Here is a 16,454-nt window from a genome sequence, read left to right on the forward strand (position 1 = left end):
TTCTAATACAGGTCGCTTAAATGACACTTGTATATTGCTTAAACAACTTTTAGAGCGCAATGTGTTGTATTTACCATGTCGTAGACATATTTTGGAATTAGTACTAAAAAATGTTTTCAAGGTTAAACTTAATTTATGTACAACTGGTCCAGTTGTATCAATTTTTAAAAATTTAAAGAATGTTTGATTAGTCTAGATTTGTTGAATTTTGATATTGGTATCAATGATATAATTATCAAAAATGCAGTTGTACACACTAAAAATAATGTAAAAAAATTTTAATTGGAAACATTAATAATTCAACAATGTAGAAAATACTACAAAGAATTTATGTGTTATTTTTATGGGTGCAACACCCCTTAATGGTATAAAATTTCACTACCCTAGTGTTTTTCATCATGCTAGATGGATGTTTAAAGCAATTTATTCGTTAAAAATATACATGTTTAGAAAATAGCTTAAAATAAGAGAAGAACATGCATTTCATAATATTTGTGTATTTTTGGTAAAAGTTTATGTCAAGGCTTGGTTTAAGGGATCTATTGCCATACAATCAGCATTTAATGATTTATGTTTCTTAAAAGTTTTAATTAATTATCCTGATTCTTTTATATCTAAAGCTGCAACACAGAAATTTACCGGACAGTTTACCGGCAGATATTAAACTAAAAATGGTTTAGGCATCAAGAGAGACATCACAAAAACAAGATAAAAAAAATTACAATAAACCTAAATGATACTAAACTATTTAAAAAAAAAGAACTTGATAGATTTTTTGGAAACTCATCCTCATAGCTAGGTTGAAAATCCTGATTTTCAAAATGGTTTGAAAGTTTTATCTAATCTTCTTGTGAAAAACGATATAGCAGAGAGGTGTAAAACGTATGCAAGAAGACAATGAAATAGTAACTAATGATGATGAACAAAAACAGTTTCTACTACAAGTCGTTAATGATTATAGATCACAATTTGGAGATTGTACTAAAAATTTTTCATTTATTACCTTAAAACATAATGATGAACAAGCAGCATAAAAATAATTTATAGCAAAGTTAAACAATAAAGTAGACTAAAATCTGCTTTTAAAAACTAAATAAAACATAGGGCTTTCCAATGACAATATTTCTTCAAAAATCAAATAAATATTTTGAATTTAGTTATATTTAATATTTGGATACATGTGTAAGGTAAGACGAAACAACTAGCCCTCAACAATTTAGAAAAATCATATTTGTTCATGGGAATGGATTATGAAAGATAGAACCCTTCTATCATAAAAAATAAATAAATGATGAAAATATGTTATAGAGGGGTAGTAAAACTTCTTAAGCATATCCCCATTTAGACAATAATTCGAGAACGCCAACATATGAGTTGTATGTTTACTTTTATTTTTTAAATAGAATAGGATCTAAATCCTCGATGTTTTAATTTGAATTTTTTTAATAATCTTTTTCTTTTTTGCTCACCAAAAAAAAATTCTTTATATCACTAATAACCAAAATAATGATGGACAAAAAAAATATTATCAAAAAAAATTTAAACATCGTTGTTTAAAAATATAATGTCGCCTGTGTCTATCACTTCTTTAAGCCCTCCTTAAATACATCTCTGATATAAATATATTAAATGTACATTTTATAAATGTACTAAGATCACAGTAAAAATAACTAATTCAGCAAATAGACATTTAATCATATGGTAAACATAATTTCGTATTGTTTTACAGTTATTCATGATGCAATAATATAATAAATTATACGCAGTAATATTAAATTGTTTACATTATTTTTACGATGGTAAGAAATTATGTGTCCGTGTTACACTGGCGCTACAACACCGGCGTAATTGGCAGCCCTGTCCGCTTAACACAGTCGCCGCAAAGACCTAAAGTGAGACATCTGACGTGCGATCATATTTTATTTTACAGCTGCTGTGCCAGCCCGTTTCTCTATAATAATTGCAAACTTTATACTTAATTATATCTTTAGACATTTCTACTACCGGGTTGCTACGTAGTATCCGTACGCCCGTCAATCTCAATTTACTTGGTTGATTACTTTTTCCATTTTCAATCGCTTTGAAAATTGGTTTAAATATTCGCATGTGCGATCATAATATTCCGATGAGTGAATCTGAAATTTAATACTAAATTTTCCATAACGATTTTTCTTTAAAATATTCATTATGGCATACTGTAGAACATTTCAAAGCCAGGTATATTTTCATATTTTTTTCTTCTATAAAATAATATTTAAATAGAAATTATACCTATTATAATATTACAAGAATCATTTGCCTATTTAGAAACAATCATTAAATTTTTTGTTTGTTTAAATATTAAACCTTTAGGTGCAGTGGACGAAACTATTGTCAGGAGAAATCCAGCAAAGATGTTTCCACTCATCTCCTGCTGTTTTCAGTGCATGCAAAGTCGCAATGAGCAAATTAGATGTTAAACCATTACCGTATGAAACCTTAGAAAAACGCATCAAAATTGTTTCAGATAGGTATGACACATAGTATTAATTTTTTAAATAACTAGTTAAAAATTTTTCTAACTTGAGCTTAAAATTTATATTAAGTTAAATGAGTTGTTAAAAATAAATGGCAAATAGTCAAGTATTTTATTAGATTACAGTAATCTTGCTGTTAGTCACATGATAGCAAAGTACAGTTTAATACGATTATAAACTATGTTCTTGTATTCTGTTATTTATTCATTGTATGAGTAATTTAATTATCTCTAGATAACATTAATTGTTCTTATGAATGACTAACTAGGTTAAAATGTATGTAGTAATAAGTACTTCTTAAAAATGGTTTATAAACAAATAATATTAATAATTGTATATTTATTATTATTTAACATATCTTTTATGAAATCGTACATAATTAAATATTGTACTCAGATAATAATTTAATCCATTTTAGTAAATAGTAGTTAATTTAAACATAGAATATGTTACAGTAATACCTAAACATATCATCAGTTTTATAATGCTATTTTTACAAAAAAAAATTGGATGAATGCCAAAATAACATTTTCATTAAAATGACCTATCTAAATTGTAGGTCATGGTTATCAATATTCAAAAAATAATATATACCATTACACAAAACTTACCTGTATGTTCAACATATTAATTATTTTAATAGAATTAAGTTATGACTACAGATAATATCTATAAATTTAAAAATTTAAAAGACAATTTTAAATTTTTTTTGAGAATTTATTGAAGTTAAAAATGTTTCATTAATGTTCTAAAAATTGTACATAGCATTTAACAACAAACCAACATTATTTTCAATGATTTTAATTCAAATAGAACGAGACGACACATTGTATTTGGAACAAAAACATTTTGAGGCAATAAATAGCTTGCACATTGATTTAGCCAAATGGTAAGGGCCTGGTTTTTGAAAATTAATGCCATTAAGTAGTATTCAACCTAAAAATACAATTATCAAATCCAAAAACTCTCTGTAGTCATCTCTTGGTAGATTTTCGTTGAAAGTTTTGCCATTAATAGTAATTTAAGTCAAATAACCAAAATATTATTTCAAAATTGAAAAAGCAGAAATAGTTCAATAGGAATTGCTTGATTGAATTAATAGGATAATAGATTTTAACATTGAAACAATCATATTTTTATCAATTTTTACACTGACATTGTAGCACTACCAAAAATTACATTATTACCTTTTTTTTTATGCATAAGCTTTTAAAAATATTTTCTTTGGTACAATATTTATAGAGATAAACGTTAAAGACCAAAAAATTCTATGTTTTCACAAAAAATAAAATTAAACGGTTTTATTAGTTAGACGTTGAACAATCAATGTTACAAAAAATTTGTAAAGACCTTTTTACTTTACATTATTGTTTATTGCATTATTAATTCTGCGGAATTTTTTCTATTTATATAAATTAAAAAGATATATACAAAAAACTAAATTTCTACATTTTTTTATCAATTTTCAACCCCTTTTAAGCACGTGAAGACGTTAACTTAGGATGCTCAAAATTCACCAATATATTCTGTATGCTGTATAGAACAAAATTCTGATCACTTGGCATCAAATTTGTTAAAAAAAAAAAATCATTAAGTATAAATAAGGACCACACTAGTTTATATGTACTCATTGTGTAGTATGCATTATAATTATACATCCGAACGAGCTGTACCCACCCATATTACATTCTTACTCTATGTATTAAAATGCTTCTAACTCAATAAGTACTTATCCTAAAACTGTTATTGATTTTTTTTTTTAATAAAAAGGCTACAAAATGAATGTTTTGAAATTCTAAAAAAAAAAAATTTATTGCAAAAAAATAATAATAACTAAGTTTTTAACATCGTCAAAACTGTAAACATTTCTTGAAAAATAAAGGAACACATAATATTTGCAGATATTGCTACTAAAGATTCCAGAATATGGTGGTTTATTTTGTATATAGTGAATCCACTTCTATTTTTAATTTTTTTACTTTTCTATTGTTAGTTATTAAAATTTACTATTTTATGAATAAAGCAAAATTATAATGTTTTAGATTGAGAAAGCCATTATCTTTAGCTGAAAAAGTTCTTTATTCTCATTTGGATGATCCTGTTAATCAAGAAATTGAACGTGGTGTTACATACTTAAAATTAAGACCAGACCGTGTAGCTATGCAAGATGCTACAGCTCAAATGGCTATGTTACAATTTATATCTTCTGGATTACCAAAAGTAGCAGTACCTTCCACTATTCATTGTGATCACTTGATTGAAGCCCAAGTAACTTAAAAATTTTATTGATTTAAAATTATTTTTAAATGATTATGTTTTTAAGGTGGGTGGTGTTGAAGATTTAAAACGTGCTAAAGAATTAAATGAAGAAGTATATAATTTTTTGAAAACTGCTGGTGCTAAGTATGGTGTGGGATTTTGGCATCCCGGTTCTGGTATTATTCATCAGGTATTCATATTATTTTACTCATCAGTTTTGTAGACAAAATTTTAATTTATAAATGATTAAAATTTATATTGATGATTTCTAATTATTGTCATATTTGGAATATATGAATAGTGTCAACCATTCATAGGATGAAGGAAATCCATATCTATTTTCAAAGAAATTATTTTTTTTTTTAGATTATTCTTGAGAATTATGCTTTCCCAGGGTTACTGATGATTGGTACAGATTCCCATACACCAAATGGTGGTGGTTTGGGTGGCTTGTGCATTGGTGTTGGTGGTGCAGATGCTGTTGATGTTATGGCTGACATTCCATGGGAACTTAAATGTCCAAAAGTAATATTATTTTTAGTTAATTTGATGTAAAGCTAGTAGAATAGTGAAATTTTTGCCAATTTATTTTTATAGTGTAAAGGGTAGTGAGTTCAAATAAAAAGTGTTAAAAATATATTAGAGCCATAAGCCTATGCTGTAATAATCAAGAAAAGGCTATTTTTTTGACACAACCCAATATTGACTAGCCATATTTTTATTTTCGTTCTAGACAGCAGACTCGGTCAGGGAGTTTCTTATTAACTTTCAACTGACTTTATATTATTGTTGAATTTCCTCAATATTATTTGAGTTTTAGTATTTGTTGTACCATCTATACTATCTTGTAAAGTATTGTATTAATAAGAGGTTGCATATTTTTTAACATCTAACCATACAGTTTACAAATTGCAACAAATGTTATATTTTTCGAAAAATATGTATTAAAAATGTCTATTAAGATAGAACATTATAGTTAGTAGATGTGGTATTGAAACTTTAATGGAATATTATCAAATGAGTTATCAGTTTTTTTTCTATTGGGTAGAACTAATAATTTTTAGTCCAAATGTACAATTCAAATTTATAAAAATGACACTTATACCTCTTTTATTCTTAATGCTTCAATTATAATTGGTTATTTAATATGTTAAGTTATTAATATATGGTCTTATTAATACTAATTATTATTAAATATAGGTTATAGGTGTTCATCTATCTGGTAAAATGACTGGGTGGACAACACCTAAAGATGTCATTTTAAAAGTAGCTGATATATTAACTGTCAAAGGGGGTACGGGTGCAATTATAGAATACCATGGTCCTGGTGTAGATAACATTTCATGCACAGGTAAGGGTTTTACAATATTTCCTTTTTTATAAAAATTTTATATTCATTGCAATTTTTTAGGTATGGGAACTATTTGTAATATGGGAGCTGAAATTGGAGCTACTACTTCAATTTTCCCATTTAATCACCGTATGGCTGATTATTTAAAAGCTACTTCTCGTGGAGATATTGCTAAAGAGGCTGCTAAATACAGTAAATCATTGTTAACACCTGATCAAGGAAGCCATTATGATGAAGTAAAGTTATAAATTTATGCTAATAAAAATATATATTCTCTAATAATATTTAGTAATTGGTTTTTGTTTATATAGATAATTGAAATTGATTTATCAACATTAGAACCTCATGTAAATGGACCATTCACACCTGATCTCGCTCATCCTATTACAAAGCTTGGCAAAAATGCTAAAGAAAAAGATTGGCCTTTAGATATAAAAGTTGGTCAGTATTAATTTATAAAAAATATATGATAAATGTTGTAAACAAATTTAATTACTACTTTTGTATTTGTAATTATAGGGTTAATTGGAAGTTGTACTAATTCAAGTTATGAAGATATGTCTAGATGTGCTAGTATTGCTAAAGAAGCATTAGCACATGGCCGTAAATCAAAAATTCCTTTTAATGTTACGCCTGGATCTGAACAAATCAGAGCCACAATTGAAAGAGATGGAATTGTATGTATAAAATTTAAATAAAAAAAAAATGTAATTATTAATTCTATATTATAATTAGGCTCAAATATTGAGAGATTTTGGTGGTACAGTATTGGCTAATGCATGTGGCCCATGTATTGGACAATGGGACCGTAAAGATATTAAAAAAGGTGATAAAAATACTATTGTAAGTTCATATAATCGAAACTTTACTGGACGAAACGATGCCAATGCAGCTACTCATGCATTTGTGACTTCACCTGAACTAGTTACTGCTCTAGCTATTGAAGCTCGTTTGGACTTTGATCCTACCAATCAAACTATCAAAGGAGCTGATGGTGCGTGTATAATTTTATATTTAATAAATATTTATGTTTGTTTCACAAACAATATATTTTTAAATATATTGTATTTTGTGCAATATTTTATTTTGATGTTGAAAAAATAAAATTGATATTGTAGTATTGAGTACGTCTACATAAGATTTTACTAGTAAATAGGAATTCTGCTCTATTTGCATCTAATATTTTGATTATTAGATATTAAATATTATTTTAATACTTAACGGTCAGTCATGATAACTGTACCAGAAATCATATGAAAAATGAGGCAAGGTACAGGATTATAACCTACAACCAGAAAGGGGCCGTAGAGACAAACCTTGCCACTGTGCACTCATGATTTAGATCCCAATACATTTTCATTAGGATGATAATGTGACGTGTGGCTAATGTGATGATGGGAAACATACAGTACTGTCATGTTTGTAAACATTAATCAAAGTGATTAAAAAATTTTATATTCGATGTCATTGAAATTAGTCAAAAAAAGTTCATAGTTTTACTACTATATCTTTTGAAAACTTTATAAAGAACTTTATCATGTTCTTTTTTCCATAGGCAAAGAATTTAAATTGAGTAATCCATTTGGAGCTGAATTACCAGCTAGAGGTTTTGATCCTGGTCAAGATACTTATCAAGCACCACCAAGTGATGGTAGTTCAATTAATGTTGATGTTGATCCAAAATCACAAAGACTTCAACTGTTAGAGCCATTTAAGGTTTGGGATGGTAAGGACTTGGAAGGACTCACTATTCTGATCAAAGTATATATCAAAATTAAAAAAATTATGTAGAATTTATATACTTAAGTATTTTAAAATTAAAATAATAATATTAATTATTTTGTTTAGGTTACAGGAAAATGTACTACTGATCACATTTCTGCAGCAGGACCATGGTTGAAGTATCGTGGTCATTTAGATAATATTTCTAACAATATGTTTTTAACGTATGTATAATAAATATTACCTATAAAAAGGTTTAATTTCATAGGTGGTACGACATCTCCCAAAAAATAATTAAAGTTATTAAATATATAGTATTTTAAAATAAACAGAAAATGTGCAAATTTTATTGTTTATAAAGACTTTTCTAGAAAAATATTTGTTCAACTAGGCCTAAAAGAAATTTGTTATGATTTATTGATTTTTATTAATATTGTTTCTAAGTATAAAAACTAAAAACCTATAGAACTATCAGATAAAAATATTATTCTAAATTATTGATCAATAATGAAATGTTTTCTAATTAGCAAATTTTTCACAACACATATTATCCACACCCCTTGAAATTATTCCAGAATTACTCTAGTATAATTACAAAGTAAAAAAATAATTATTTTTTCCACAAAATTTTAAATTTTTTACAAATTATAATAATTTTATATAATGTGGTGTCCATTAAATGATTAATAAAATAATTTTATTAATAATTATTATTAGTTAGTAATTTAAATAGCTTTGATGCTCTTGCAGTTATCATTCTGTACTAAAATCTTTTTGACTTGTAAATATTTATACAATTTGTTTTATAATTGTATAACCATGTTTTACTAATATGTTTTTATTATTTTTAGTGCTGTTAATGCTGATAACAATGAGATGAACAAGGTTAAGAATCAAGAAACTGGTGAATGGGGTGGAGTACCTGATACAGCAAGAGCTTATAAAGCTAAAGGTGTACAATGGGTTGTATTTGGTGATGAAAACTATGGTGAAGGCAGTAGTCGAGAACATGCAGCTTTAGAACCACGTCATTTAGGTGGACGAGCTATCATTGTAAAATCATTTGCTCGCATTCATGAAACTAACTTAAAAAAACAAGGTGTATTGGCATTAACATTTGCTGACACTAAGGATTACGAAAAAGTTCAACCAACTGATAAAGTATCAATTATAGGCCTTAATGAATTCACTCCAGGAAAAGTAAGCAATAACACTACAGTATATAATTTAAAAATAATATATCACATACTATGTACTAGGTAAAAATGAGATGCTCCTCTCTTATAAATTTACTCAAATCACCTTTACATTAGTATATATCAACATAAGGCACTTAGTATAACTACTAAAAATCAAGTTACTTATGATTATTTAAATGAAATATTCTAAAATTAGTTTGTAACATATTATTTCTTAAATAGTTATACTAAATAAGGAAATGTCAACAATACAATATTTTATGTTATTAGTTTTTGTATGATAATTTATTGATTTATTAATAATAATATTTAAATTAAAATTTAATTTGTTTAGCCATTGAAGTGCATTTTGTCACACACTAATGGTAGCAAAGATGAAATATGGTTGAACCACACATTCAATGAACAACAAATTGAATGGTTTAAAGCTGGAAGTGCATTAAATCGTATGAAGCAAATTGCTGCATCTAAATAAATTATAAAACTGTAAAATAGCAATGTTTTTATTAAATCTATTCACTATTATTTATTATTTTATTTCAATAAAAACTTTTATGTATAAAAAACTATTTTAGTAAAATTACTTAGATTTGTAATTTAATATTATTGAATGTAGGTACTATTAAGTATCATATTATGAATGATTGTATTGTAACAGATGTTAGTCGATTAATAATTATAGTTAAAATTCTTGTATATTTATTATTTACACCCGAGTTTCTTTTATTAAATTCTTTATGTTATGTTTCTTAAATAATTATGAAGTATTTTAGTCATCAATAATCAAGCCATATTTAAGTTACTTATAAAACTAACTCGTTATAAAAGAAATTGTCCATAATAATAGGTAAACAATAGGTATTCTTATATAATTTCTTATTGATAATGCTCATAAAACATCAATATTTAAATTTATATCTACTCCTTATATGAAAATATACATGTTTTAAGCTAATATTTTTATTTATACTTAATTATATGTATTTAAGTTTTTCAAAAATTTCCTACTTATCTTATAAATAAGGATGCACCTAATGTTCACAAAATATTTAGTATTTGATCAATATTCCTAGAATAATTTTTACTCAAATTCACTTACAGCTATTTGGTTTAGTATAAAATTATAATATATAGTCAAATTAAATTATTCCATCAAATTCAAATTTGATGATTGCATATTGTAAGCTACAACTAATCCCGGATTTAAAGATGAGGCAGAACTATAATTATAATATATAATTGTATGATAAAAATCCAATACTTGATATATAATATAATTATCAAGTGCTTTCTAATTAAAATGAAAGATTTAGTTTTAATATAAAATTTTTGGAAGTACATCTTTTATAGTCTTCCTTTTCAAATAGGATTTACTTAATTAAAATTTAATAATAATTGAAATATAATATATAAAATTGATTGAATTAGTTATTAGCCTAATTTAAAGGGAGGCTTAATCTCACAGAAACATTTGTAACCCCTACAAATCAAATTTTTGAAAAGAGAAAGATAGAAGATAAAGCAATATGACTTTAATTTATATAATAATGGTTTGGTAACAATTGATTACTCAAAAATACACTAATAATTTTAAGTCAAGGTTAGTTATTTTTAAATAATTTAATGTAGACTCTATTAACATTAATTCTCTGTTTAAAATTCATTCAATTGTATTTAATAGATGAACATTTGGTAATTTCTATAAAAGTACCTTCTTAGATCAATTAATAAAATACTTTTAAAATTAAAATAATAAAATATTTTTTAAACAAAAAATAAAAAATAAATTTAACTTTTATGGTGATATCATTAAAAAGTGAAATATTTAAAATCAAATTTCTATTACTCTAGTGTTATAAATAATTACTAAAAAAACTAGATATTTTATTAATAAATTTTATTCTATAAGATTACATAAGTAAATATATATATATTATATTAAGGTTGTAGTTTGTACATTCTTTGCAACAGATGGTACGACTATATGAAGTTAATGTATAAGTTCAACATTTTTGAATTCCCTAGTAAATTTTATAGCAACTATGAAAAAAGCAACACTTTTCACAGTATTCCTAAAATATAACAAATAATGAATATATAGTAAAAATAGGTGAAACCAACTATTCACACCTTTATAAAGATTACAAAAATATTATTTTACTATCAACTACTTGATTCAAACATTTTGTCATGAGTTTTTTTATTTTACCAATACATTTATTGAATAAACTTAATAATTTTGAAATTTGAGAAATGAAAATTGTAACTACAAAACGTGTGAACAGTATTAGAGCTGCCGCCTCAGTTAAATAAATAATTATATTTTACCATATATCTGGATCTTGGTAAATTAGTTTTAAAGTTTCTAGTTTAGTTCGAGGTTTTGGTTTGACTGCTGGTCCAGGTCTTGCAAACATATTTTATTAACAGATTTTTAGACTCGCAAAATATAAAATTTCTAATAAATTATTCTAGTACAATTGAAGTAATAATAAAAAATATGTAAAAATATACCTCATGCTAATATTTTCATGACGCCTACAGATATTTTATCACGGATATCACTTCAAAGTTGAAGAAGTTTGTTCACGGTCACACTGTATTTTTTATTTTTACTATTATCCTTAGTTATTTACTTAATAAAAATTGTTGATTACTGATTAGATAACTCCTTGGTTTGGCGGCCTTTATTTTGCACTTTTAGATTAATGAATATTATAGTTTTCTTTTTATTGTTTTACTCTCTTTAATTGAATGGTAGTCATTTTTTAAGTATATATCAGACTACTATGGCTAAAAGTGAGATGGATAACGAAGTATTAAAAGAATTACGCGCACTTCGTACTCAACTCAATGTTTTAAACGAGATGGTCCGAAAAAATTCAAATTCCGTAAATGTTGTAGTAAGATTTTTAGCAGTAAGTTTTCATTATTATTTAATGTGGTCAAATCATTCAACTTATTGGTTGTAAATTTAACGAGTGATTGTTTCAGGGTTTTTTAGATATATCCAGATCAAAATTAGTTGACATACTCACAGAAGCTCAAGCCAACATTACAACAGTTCAACCTAATGATAACATAAATATGAGCCAACCTTTAATTATTGAAAATGGCTATCCAAGTACTCAAATTAAACTGATGATGGAATTGCTTAAAATGTGTAGTTCATACAATCCTAGGGAAACTTCTATTTGTCCTATCGATCCTTTAAATATTCCATTAACTTCTTTGCAAACCCAAGCTTCTCATATCTCACCAATTCCTGTAACTCAGCATAAAATTGATTTAGAACAACATTCAACTGTTCCTAATCAGACTATGTTTAAAGACAGTGCTAGTAGTGTTAATGATAATAGGTCTGAAGAAAAACCAAAATCAATTCATAATGTAAGTGTTAATAATAGACGTAAAGAAGAAGAAGAGCTCAGACGAAAATATCGAAATAAATATAGGTATATGAATATAGGAGACTTAAGTGAACGTAAACGTAAAGCTCAAGAACAAACTCACATTCATTGCAAGAATCCTATTACTGATCTAAATAATATAAATATTCTTAATAATTATCAATCTGACATAAATAAAGATGAAAAAGAATCATTAGAATTTGACGAACCTTTTATAAAAATTGATAGGTATGATTGTACTACCAGCCCTGCAACATCTAAAGCAAAGTAAATATTTTTTTTATTTTAATTTTACATTTCTAGATTTTGATCAATAGGAGTCAAGTCAACTTTCCCAGCTTAACAATACAATAGACTCCAATATATATTATATGTATTACAATATATAATAGTAAAAAAATATAATAATGACTGAATATCTTTTGATCAAAAATACATTAAATTTTATAGGGACATATAATAATATTATTAACATTAAATATTAATAATCTCCAATTAAAAAATTAAAAAATGTTCAAAATTTTACTACAAAAGCATGCAATTTTAATTAAATAATACATTTTCATAAGTTAATTTAATATTTTGTTTTTATACTTTTTCAGAATTAATTTTACTTCAGCAAAAAGGAAATCAATCAATGTATCTAAAGTTAATAAATTAAAAGATAAAAATTTAAATCTACAGCGAAGTAAAAAGTAATATTAATTTATTACTCTATGATATTGCTCGGTCTAGATTTTTTTAGTTATTTATTCTGTTTTAATAAAGCTGGTTTCACTATATATTAAAGAAAAATTTTTGAATAATTTATGAATAATATAATTTTATAAATGTTAATAATCGGATTATTTCTAAGTTTTTAAATCATGTATTATATCGGTTCTATAAAATTTTTATATTATATTTATATATATATATATATATATATATATATAAATCATGGTTGAATTTTTATTCTATGAATAAATTAATTTTAAATTAAAAAATTAGTAATAAAAGTTATGATGAAAGTATAATTATTTTTTTAATATTATTATAGAATTTTAAAAATAATTTTGCACATTTGTTATATTTTTTGATTAATTGTACTTATTTTAGTTAGCTTGATTATTTTACTATAAAAGTTGTATATACTTTTTACATTTGTTTAATAAAAATAATACCCATATAAAATGTTAGGAAATGTTTTCAAAATTAAATTTTTTCATGAAATTTTATTCTTAAATTTCTTATATGCATTTGCTTTGCGATTTCTCCATAAATAATTTTGTTTAATAATAACATATAACTTATATTATTTTGCAGATATATACACTTTTTTTAATAATCGTTATTTGAAAAATATAAATGTTTTTTTTAATTAGTTCTTGTGGTCTCTAACTATATCTACACAATTATTGTGTATAGATATATTTTTTCAATGTCATTTTATTGTAATTACATTTTTTTAAAATTTATACATTAATTTTGGTTTTATTTAGATATATTTACTATTATTTATGAAAATATTTCTATATTTTTGTTAATAATTTATTTAATGGGGCATGTATTATATTATGAATTTTTTGGTATTAATAGTAATCATTTTAATACCCTATTTGGTTGAAATTAAATATTAAAGGGAATCCAAAAATCTATGACCTCAGAACATCAACATATTTATTAAAAATTAATTTGTATGATCAAAATTTTATCTAATAAATTTTTTATTCGAGTATTTATGTTTTTTATAGTTTATATGAAAAACACGATTATCATTATTATTGAATAATTTCGTATTTATATAATTTATTATTATTATTATTTTAATTTGTAAATAATAAAATTAATTGTACAGTAACAGATTATACATATATTTTTTTTATAGCTCATTATGATCTTTTTTGTAGCATCATAAAAATGTTTAATATAGAGTGTATTAAATAAATAATTGTAGATACCTGTCAGCCTTTTTTTTTCGCTTGAATTGTAGCCTCTACCGAAGATGAGGTTTCTTTATCATGGATACTGGTGGGTTAACCGTCATTAGAGGGAGGGATGGCGATTTCAATTACTAAACTGATCTCTTACTCTACAAACAGACCGGCCGGGACTGTGCGCATCAGGTATTACACAAACGGCTTGTAAAACTTATCATGATTTTAGTAATTTTGAAATTCAATTAATTGAAGGAGTCATTTTAATAACGTGATAGTTCCATATTTATACAATAAACTCAATAAAATTTCATTTAACAGTCTCAAATCTTATTTCTTTTTGTGGAAAGATTATCAATTGCCTAAATAAGGGAATGCGGTTGCACTAAGGACCCTTCAATCTTAGTAGGCGGGGCGGACTGAACAAGGAGGCAATTGTTTTCTGGACCACTATGATTAGCGCAATTCGGTTTGTAAAGTTTGTTTTATAATCTTTTTTGCGCATCATTTCATGTTATGAAGCGATATAAATATATTTTAAAGATGGCTGAATTGCCACAGTTATTTTGCACCCTAGGCTGTTGACTTTTCAATCGAGCTCTGTTAAAAAGTTGTTTTTAATTTCCAGGGTACTATTTTTATTTTTAATTTAAATCTAATTAAAAAGGGGTCTTAATGTTTTAACTTGTATACGTACGCCTCTGAAGAATTTTAGACTGTTCTGTATTTAATTTTTTATTGATAGAAATAATTTCATTTTAATGATAAAATAATAATAAATCAGGCTTTCTTCATTTTATACAAGATATATTTGAAGTTCTTACTTACATATAGGTAAGTCAATGGTATAACATTATTTCACTGCGACAGTGGTGTACCACTGTTTGACTAATAAAACGAAAATAAATTTACTTAATTTGATAAGGTACTCCACATAGCGGTGTTATAGTTAGGGTTTTGTTTTTTTGGGGGGGGGGCGGTAGAATATTAACAAAAATTGTATCTGAACCTTTTTATCTGTAAAAGCTATAGTTCCCAGGGCGTCAGTTTTGGACCCTACATTATTTAACCTATATTGCCTGACATCCCAATACCAACAAATTCTTAACTAGCTATGTTTGTTGACGACACTACACTCATCACCCAAGACAAATCTCTCGACTCAGCTATTAACAAACTCCAAATCTCACTAAACGAAATCAAAACCGAAGCCAAAATATTTACTTTAAAAAGATATAGTAATTCTAACTGTAATTATATAGACAACGAAACAATAAAATGGAACAAGAAGGATGACACCGTCAAACACCTATGGGTTTTCTTAGATGAAAAACTTACCTGTAAAGCTTATATAAATAAAAAATTAACTCAAGGCTAAGTCAGAATAAAAGTAATTTACCCATTATTACACTACAAGTCCACTCTTCAAATTAAGTCTTCTCTATTACTCTATAAGTTGATTATTCGGCTGCTAATCACATACGCATGCCCAGTATGGACATCTGCTCCTTTTACCAAAATACAAAAATTACAAACACTACAAAAAAACTTTCTTAGAATTTGTCTAAATGCGCCATGGTTCATGCGCAATCGTCAAATCTAAAACGACACAGGCATCCAGTATATTTCATATTGGATCAAACAAAACTTTAAAAACTTCCACAACAAACTTCAAAATTCAGAAGGCGCAAAACATTTTTAACTTAGTAAAAAACTATTAACAGGTTAATTAAATTAAACTATTATAAAGGTGTTGTTTAAATACAACACACATTATTCAAATTAGTTTCAGATGCATATTTGTAAAAACATTAACTTGTTGAAACATTTTAATTTAACTAGATGAAAAAAAAACCTTTTTATCAATTTTAATAAGGGAAATATACCTTCTCCTCAATCTCCTCCGTCCTAGCACAGGAGCATCACAAATATGATTTGCCCGATATGGTCAGCAAAACCTTACGCAGACAATGGTTTGGTGATGTTGCATATAATGTATAGAACTATATAATGCATCTAAAGAATTGTGTTCCAAATTTTGGAATCCTAAGAGACTAGTATATTTTTATCATTTAATCTAG

The 16,454-nt window shown here is 25.6% G+C and overlaps 2 protein-coding genes and 1 long non-coding RNA gene across 3 annotated transcripts; 2 read left to right on the forward strand and 1 right to left on the reverse strand.

Moving 5' to 3' along the window:
* Window positions 1-1,898: 1,898 nt before the first annotated feature.
* LOC126903570 (probable aconitate hydratase, mitochondrial) lies at window positions 1,899-9,756 on the forward strand. Its single transcript, XM_050681788.1, has 14 exons — window positions 1,899-2,217; window positions 2,353-2,510; window positions 4,559-4,784; window positions 4,840-4,965; window positions 5,142-5,300; window positions 5,976-6,126; window positions 6,187-6,362; window positions 6,438-6,567; window positions 6,646-6,803; window positions 6,862-7,120; window positions 7,682-7,887; window positions 7,975-8,072; window positions 8,700-9,048; window positions 9,382-9,756. The coding sequence occupies exons 1-14, from the start codon at window positions 2,188-2,190 to the stop codon at window positions 9,520-9,522; spliced, it is 2,367 nt and encodes a 788-aa protein (XP_050537745.1). The 5' UTR covers window positions 1,899-2,187; the 3' UTR covers window positions 9,523-9,756.
* A 1,171-nt stretch (window positions 9,757-10,927) lies between these two features.
* On the reverse strand, window positions 10,928-11,565 carry LOC126903572 (uncharacterized). Its single transcript, XR_007703527.1, has 2 exons — window positions 11,376-11,565; window positions 10,928-11,119 (listed from the first exon to the last, which is right to left on the reverse strand). It is a non-coding gene; the product is annotated as an uncharacterized LOC126903572 (long non-coding RNA).
* Window positions 11,566-11,701: 136 nt separating this feature from the next.
* LOC126903571 (uncharacterized) lies at window positions 11,702-13,338 on the forward strand. Its single transcript, XM_050681789.1, has 3 exons — window positions 11,702-11,965; window positions 12,042-12,724; window positions 13,060-13,338. The coding sequence occupies exons 1-3, from the start codon at window positions 11,837-11,839 to the stop codon at window positions 13,154-13,156; spliced, it is 909 nt and encodes a 302-aa protein (XP_050537746.1). The 5' UTR covers window positions 11,702-11,836; the 3' UTR covers window positions 13,157-13,338.
* The last annotated feature ends 3,116 nt before the right edge of the window (window positions 13,339-16,454 follow it).

The sequence above is a fragment of the Daktulosphaira vitifoliae genome, unplaced genomic scaffold (assembly GCF_025091365.1).
Source record: "Daktulosphaira vitifoliae isolate Bord-2020 unplaced genomic scaffold, ASM2509136v1 Scaffold_4, whole genome shotgun sequence".
NCBI classification, from domain to species: Eukaryota; Metazoa; Arthropoda; class Insecta; order Hemiptera; family Phylloxeridae; genus Daktulosphaira; species Daktulosphaira vitifoliae.